Here is a 7,177-nt window from a genome sequence, read left to right on the forward strand (position 1 = left end):
GGAGGGAGGAGAGCGCAGCTGGGCGCCGCCGTGGGAGCGTCCGCGGGCTCCCTCCCACCCGCGCCGGGGCGCGGCCGACGCAGCGCGCATGCCCGCCCCGCCGCGGGAAGTCCGGCCCCGCCGCCGCCCGACCAGTCAGAAACCCTGGGAAAGAAGCCCGCCGCGGCTTGCGAAGCGGAAGGGACTGACGCCAGACGCGCGGGGCGGGGCGAGGCCCCGCCTCCCGACCCTACGGCGAGCGGGCGAGCCGGCGGGCTCACGCAGGCGCACTGTTCCGCCCTCCCCCTCTCTAGTCGCCTCTTCTCAGGCGGCCTGCGGGTCACGTGCCAGGCGCCGGCCAAAGAGAGAACGGAGCTCCCGCCGCCCGCCGGCGAAATTACTCAGCCTAGCAGGGGCGCGGTGGGCCATCTGCAGTGGCAGGCGCGTGAAGTATGGTGACAGCTCTGGAGTGTTGGGCTCCGCTGGGAGGTGGGCAGCCCGGGCACGGCCTGGCCAGGGACTAACAGCAGCAAGTGATAGTGCCGCCGCCAGAGGGAAGGACAGGGACAGAGGCACAGGAGCAAATCTTAGGGTTGGAGTAAAGCCATGAAAAACGGAGGACTTACGGAAACAGACCCAGAAATGCAGAGCACAAACTGCTGGTTGCCAGAGAGGAGGGGATGGGCGGGAAGGGCCAAACGGGGGAAAGGGAGTGGGAGATCCTGGCTTCTAGTTCCGAAGCGAGGAAGTCAGGGACTAAAAGGCGCAGCCTAGGGAAGATAGACAGTGGTATTGTGACAGCACTGTATGGCGACACATGGTAGCTGTGCTTGTGAGCACAGCGTAACGTATACACTTGTGGAGTCACTGTTGTACGCCTGAAATTAACGTAACATTTGCCAACCACAATAAAAAAAAAAAAAAAAAAAAGAGGGCTTATATTCTCCAGGAAATGATATGATCCATTTGTGAAAACCCAGAGGGGCGCTTGGGGGGGCTCAGTGGGTTTAGCTTTTTTTTTTTTTTTTTTAATGTTTATTTATTTTTGAGACAGGGAGAGGAAGCATGAATGGGGGAGGGTCAGAGAGAGAGGGAGACACAGAATCCGAAACAGGCTCCAGGCTCTGAGCTGTCAGCACAGAGCCCGACGCGGGGCTCGAACTCACGGACCGCGAGATCATGACCCCAGCCGAAGTCAGACGCTTAACCGACTGAGCCACCCAGGTGCCCCAAGGGTTTAGCGTCTCTTGATTTCAGCTCAGGTCATGATCTCAGGGTTCATGGGTTCCAGCCCTGAGTCGGTTCTGCACTGACAGCATGGAGCCTGCTTAGGATTCACTCTCTCCCTCTCTGCTCCTCCCGTGCTCAGGCTATCCCCTGCCTCTCAAAAATAAATAAACATTTAAAAAATCATAGAATACACAACACAAAGAGGGAAATAAACCCTGGACTATAGTTAATAACGTTTGGATATTGGCTCATCGACTGTAACAAAAACAACATTTAATACAAAATATTAATAATAGGGGAAACCGGGGGATGGGGGGAGAGGCGACGGGAACTGCACTGCCAGCTGCTTTGTATACCTAACACTCTACTAACAATAGTCTATTAACTTGCAAATTAAAGCTTAGGTTATGGAGTACATTCCACAGGAGTTGTGGTGGTGGGTGGTCAGTGGTCGAACACACAGGACTTGCCAACCTTCTGGATGGCAGGGGAGGGAGGAATCCAGCACAGTTGCCAGGGCTCAGGGCATTACCAGGTAGGGCAGCAACAGAGAAGCCCAGTGAGCAGCTGGACTTTACGCATCAGGAGCCCGGCAAGGGAGCAGTAGAGCAGGGCTCAGAAGCCAGAGCGCCTGCCTCCCCGGCAGGGACTGGCTTCCAGAAGTCCGGGGTCTCCCTTCCCTGGACCCATAGGGGCCGAGAGCCATCAGACTTGGGAGCCCCGCCTCCAAACCCCCGACAGAGCGCTTTCCTCCTACTTGGGCTTGGCAGGACGCACCATGCCAAAAGGCTTCGAGGCCCACATCCCGGGACACAGAGGGACCGGGGAGAGGCAGCCCCCGCCCCCAAGGTGCACACTAGCACACACGAACTCCCCAAGGCCACTGGGTGAAGTTTATTGTGAACCCTTGAGGGGCGAGGACAGGACGGGCAGGTCGGGGTGGGGAGGGGAGCAAGTGCAGGCTCTAGGAGGCAGAGTCGGAGGCCTCCGAGCTGTCCTTGACATCGGTGCTCTCTGTGGTCTCGCTGACCTCGCTCAGATCCTTGCTGTCACCACCGCTATCCTCAGCAGCCAGGCCCTTGTCCTCACGACAGGCCTCTCCCGAGCTTGGAAGCGAGTTGCCCCTGCTCTCCACCTTGTTCTCGATGGAGCCCAGCACCACGTGCCTGCCCTTCTCCTTCAGCTCCAGGTGTCGCCTCAGCTGCCGCCAGGAGCCCAGGAAGAGGCAGGAGGAAGGAGACAGGTCTGAGTCTCCAGACCACAGAGACCCCCTTCTGCCACCCAAGCCAGGGGTGAGGGCAGCCTGCAGGACCGAGTCAGAAGACCCGGGTGGAGTCCTGGCTCTGCCCTCTGTGGACCTGTTTCCCGTCCCACAGAGTGAGGGTGCATGCGCCTCCCCCACGGGGTCTGCTGCAAAGCCTGTCGAACGGCCCTGGCCCCCGAGGAGCCTGGGGCAGGCCCCTGACCTTCTCCTCAGCCCAGCTGTCTTACCCCTGAGCCTTGGGGACCCTAGTTCTCAGTACACTGAGGGACCTCCTCCCTCACCTCTCACATCACGCCTCAGGCGGTACGAGCTTCGGGAGAGCATGCGATCTTGGGGCGATAGGGGCCCAGCTGCCCACCTGTCAGCTGAAGAAACGGAGGCGAACGGGGCCGTGACTCCTGGCAACACAGCCGCCAAGGCTGGCACGGATCCATCTCGCCTCTGGCCACGGAGGGCTTCCTACCGTCTCAGCACCCCGGTCCAGAGCTGCCCCTGACCTCCAGCAGGGCTCCCCCCACACCCCGAGCTGCCCCTGACCTCCAGCAGGGCCTCCTATGCTTTGCCTTGCTTTTCCTCATCTGTGAGACTGTGGCCCCGGCCCCACAGGACACTTACCTCGTCAGCCATCTGGGTGAGGTCCCGCTTCATCGCGTACGCATCTTCCCCATCTGCGTAGTATTTGGGTTCCACTTCGCTGATCCTGGGGGCAGGAGGTGGAGAAAAGAACGACCCAAATCAGGGGACAAATTCTCATCCTTCCAGCATCATATGCTAGTGGGGCAGGGGATCTGTTTTCCCCCAAAGGGCCCTTTTGGAGACAGCAAGCCCCGTTTCCAACATGGCCGTCCCTTTGCGCCGTCCAGCAGTAAGCGGCAAGCGGCGTCCAGCGCCTTTACCCCTCTGGGGCCTGCCCCTGTCCTGTGTCCCTCATCTGGCTACCAAGGATCTGTTTCTGTGCTTTCTTGTGAACTGAAGCCGTGGATTCAGCCATCCCCTCCCCCCCAAGGCCGGTTCCGTGTCACTTACTGAACAAGGCTGATTCCCGGGCCTAGCAATTAGAGCTGAGGAGGAGGGGCGCTGCGGCCACGGGTCCTGACAGCCACCACCAGGCCATGTGGCCCCTGCTCTGAGCAGCTCAGGGGCCAAGGCTGCACGGGGAGGTGTGTGTGCATACTCGGGGACCTTGCCACTGGAAGGGACACTGGACTTGATGGCCTAGGAGAGCCCCGCCGGGCCCGAGACCGTGGGACTGCTGGCTACCAGAGACATCTACGTCCAGGTCAAAGATCCCTCCTTGGATGCCCTTCCCAATAGTCCCTCTTTATCCGCCACCAAGCTGAAACTGAACGCCGTCTCAGTGGGCCCTCCAGCCCAGCCTCACTTTCAAGTAGCTTTTGCTACCGTGTCCTGCACACATCACTTCCCTGCCAGGCTTTCTCTGTCCCGTGCCAGGCCCACAGAGACTCCCACGTCCCTGAGTGGACCTGCCCTCATCCACCAGGACACCCAGGGCTCTAGATCCCTCCACTGCTCTTGCCGATATCCCTACCTGTCTGGATGTGCTTAGGTTTCTGTAGCGCCATGTTCTCCTTTCTCCTGGTCCCGCTTAGATGCTTCTAGGTGCCAGCTCACCACGAGTGCTGCACCCTGGCTTGTCCTCATGTCCTGGGCCCTCATCTCTACTCCTGAACCTTTACCCAAACACCTGTGTGCTCTTCACCTAGCCCCAGCCAGCGTCAGGCGACACAGCAAGCCACACCACTCTCCCGCCTCACAACACGCCTCGAGCAAACTCCAGCGGGCAGGTGCCGGCACCACAGACGCTGGAGTCCGCAGCCTGCTCCCCACCTCAGCTGACTCCAGGTCTGTCCTCCAGCCACCCCCATCCTCCCGCTTGGAAGGCGGCTCAGCCCACCTCGGCCGTCTGGATGCGCCAGAGCTGGGACCACCCCATTCCATTAGAAAAATCTGGAGCTACTTACTGAAAGTTGAGGGTGTTGGAATAGAGGTGCAGGGCGGCCCGGTTACTGCAGGGGAACAAGGAACTGCTAAGCTGAGCAGACTCGGCCACACAGGGACAGTGCATCCGGGTCCTCCGCCTCCCCCTCCACCCCCCTCCCCAGATCTCCACACGCCAGGGCACCCCAGGACCCCCATCGAGACATTGTCTCCTCCCCCACCCCCTCCCTCCCTCGGTCCTGGCTTCCACCTCTTCCTGACATGCAGGGAGACGTATTTGGCGTTGAAGTTCTCTATCATGGCTCGGGAGGCCTGGTCCATCAGCTTCTGTGCCAGGCCGAGGCGCCGGTGGGAACGCTTCACAGCCTGGTGGGAGAGGGCAGGGGACCTCGAGGGCTGCCCCAGGCAAGCCCACCTCCACCCCTGCCGCCACCCCGGCCGAGCCCCACGCACCAGTGAGGTGATATGTCCGTGGGGCACATCATCCGGGTCCTCCTCCCTACAGCAAGAAGAGAGGAGAGGCTAGAGAGGAGCCTGGTGCAGATACGCTCAGGGCCCCACAGCCCCAGCGTATGCCCAGAGCAGGAGCACCAAGTCCTCTGGTGGCTCCACCGTTCCCCCAGACCCAGGGTGGGCTACAGCTGAGACTCTCAAAACCCCTCGTGCAGCCAAAAGACAGGCGTGGTGTCAATGGAGTTCAATGGAAATCCTGATCGTGCTAGAAAGAAATGAGCTATCGAACCATGAAGAGACGTGGGGAAACTTTCAACGCATAGGACTTTGGTGAAAGAAGCCAGTTTGAAAAAGCTCCATACTGTAGGATTCCAGTCATAGGACTTTCTGGAAAAGGCAAAACTACAAAGACAGGAAGTAAGTGTATATCGGTGGCTGCCATGGAGCAGGGGGGGGGGGGGTGGACAGAGATGAGAAATGCAGTAACACCCAAGATTTTTAGAGCAGTGAAACTCCTTCTGATTCTGTAAAGGCAGGTAGATATGGGTTGTTATACATTTGTCCAAATCCATAGAAGGCTACCGTGCGAACAGTGAACCCTAATATAGACTGTGTAGTAAAACTACAGTATAGACTGTATAGACTGTAGTATAGACTGTAGTAAAAACGTAGCAAGACTGGTCCATCAGCTGTCACCAACGTACTGCAAGATGTTAACGATCCAGAAAACTAGGGGGCAGATGGCAGGAGGTACACGGGAACTCTCTACGCTTTCCACCGGACTTTTTGTAAACCCAAAACTGAACTAAAAAACAGTCTCTTGATTAATTAAAACAAGAAAAAGCAATCCACGCAGACCCAGCAGGCACACGTTGATGCCCACCCCCCAAACCCACGCCCCACCCCCAACTCTGGCATAGGGTTTCTGTCTCCTTCCTTCGTGACTCACATTTTGGCGAGGACGTACCCCACAATCTTCCCGTTCTCATCCTCTGCGATGTAAGAGAGCTAGGTAGGTGACAGGGAGAAGAGAGAAGTCAGAAAAGGACCTCCTGTCAGAGCTGGAGGAGGCCTCGGCAAACACTTGGTCCCGCTGCCAGCCTGTCACTGTGTGCATGACAGGAACCGAACGGGGTGGCGAGTTCAGTGACAGCTCCTGACCTCCCGGGCCAGTGGCTTGGTTTCCTTCGGCACACCCCACTGCCGGTGCTCCGAAATCTGCCCCTGTTGGGTTTCCCTGAGTCTGCCCCTGCCCTCCCCACCCCCCCCCCACCCCCCCCCGCCCACCGCAAAGTGCAGGGACACGCACCTGGGGCCAGGAGAGGCCGTGGTAGAAGTAGTACTTCATCTGGTAGTTCTCGGGCAGGCACAAGAGATTGCAGTGCTGCATGTTCATCAGGTCCTCCGGCTGCGGGGCGGGAAGGCCAGGGGCTGTGGTGACTCAGGAGGCCTCGGCCACGTTAGAACCCTGCTCCCTGTCTACTCACCGACCCCCACCCCCGCAGGGCTGGGCGGGCGCCGCGACTATCTGTCTGCACAGGCGCGGCGCACTGCCGCTGTGCAAAGATCATCTGTTCCGGGAATGGAGCTGCGCGCCGGGAGGCTCCGGGACACCACCCGACGGAGCCCCGACATCCCTGTTCCGGTAGGTCCACCCCACCGGGACGGTGGCCTTCACCTGTCCGTGCCCTGCGGCCGCAGGCACGCGGGGCTGCCGGCCCGGGGCTCGGCCGGACCCCTCGGGAGCATGCGCACGCGGCCACCGGGCCCGCACCCACGCGGCGCGGACAGCCTCCCGCCCCTGCCCCTCACCCTCGCATTGCGGATGTTCATAACGGCGGCGGGGCTCGCGGCTCCCAGCGGATCGGAAACGCGCAGTCAGCTGCCGCCGCGCTCCAAGGCGACGCCTGGGCGGCCGGGCCGGGGCTGGGGCTGGGGCTGGGGCTGGAGCTGGGTCTCCGGGCTCGCGGGGGTGGCGGCGGAAGGGGCGGCGCGCGCCGGGCCCCGGCCACGGGCCGGAAGTGCGCGCCGCCGAACCCGCCCTCGTGGCCGCTCGGCCAATGCGTGGGGTGGGCCGCTGCGGGGGTGGGGCGCGCCCGCGGGGCGGGGCGGGGCGGGGCGGGGCGGGGCGCGCCAATGGCCTGGCGAGCCCCGGCGAGGGGCGGGCCGGTCGGCGGGGTGGGGCGGTCCCGCGCGCGCGCGCGCCCCCGGGGCCGGGTCAGCCCGTGCCCTCCAGCCGGCTCGGAGGCCGCCCTCCTCCCGCGACCCCCACAGACGCGCGCACACGGGCAC

At 61.3% G+C, this 7,177-nt stretch overlaps 1 protein-coding gene across 3 annotated transcripts; it reads right to left on the reverse strand.

Annotated features, from left to right (window-relative positions):
- Window positions 1-2,088: 2,088 nt before the first annotated feature.
- Window positions 2,089-6,944, reverse strand: NAA10 (N-alpha-acetyltransferase 10, NatA catalytic subunit). Of its 3 annotated transcripts, none has more exons than XM_045473213.1 (8): window positions 6,698-6,944; window positions 6,195-6,293; window positions 5,835-5,893; window positions 4,886-4,931; window positions 4,683-4,798; window positions 4,456-4,500; window positions 3,089-3,173; window positions 2,089-2,410 (listed from the first exon to the last, which is right to left on the reverse strand). In XM_045473213.1, the coding sequence occupies exons 1-8, from the start codon at window positions 6,716-6,718 to the stop codon at window positions 2,174-2,176; spliced, it is 708 nt and encodes a 235-aa protein (XP_045329169.1). In that variant the 5' UTR covers window positions 6,719-6,944; the 3' UTR covers window positions 2,089-2,173. The 3 variants fall into 3 exon arrangements, with proteins under 3 accessions (XP_045329169.1, XP_045329168.1, XP_045329167.1); XM_045473212.1 differs by having other exon boundaries at window positions 2,089-2,425; window positions 6,698-6,890; XM_045473211.1 differs by lacking the exon at window positions 6,698-6,944 and adding an exon at window positions 6,373-6,629.
- Window positions 6,945-7,177: the final 233 nt, after the last annotated feature.

This window comes from Leopardus geoffroyi, chromosome X (assembly GCF_018350155.1).
Source record: "Leopardus geoffroyi isolate Oge1 chromosome X, O.geoffroyi_Oge1_pat1.0, whole genome shotgun sequence".
NCBI classification, from domain to species: domain Eukaryota; kingdom Metazoa; phylum Chordata; class Mammalia; order Carnivora; family Felidae; genus Leopardus; species Leopardus geoffroyi.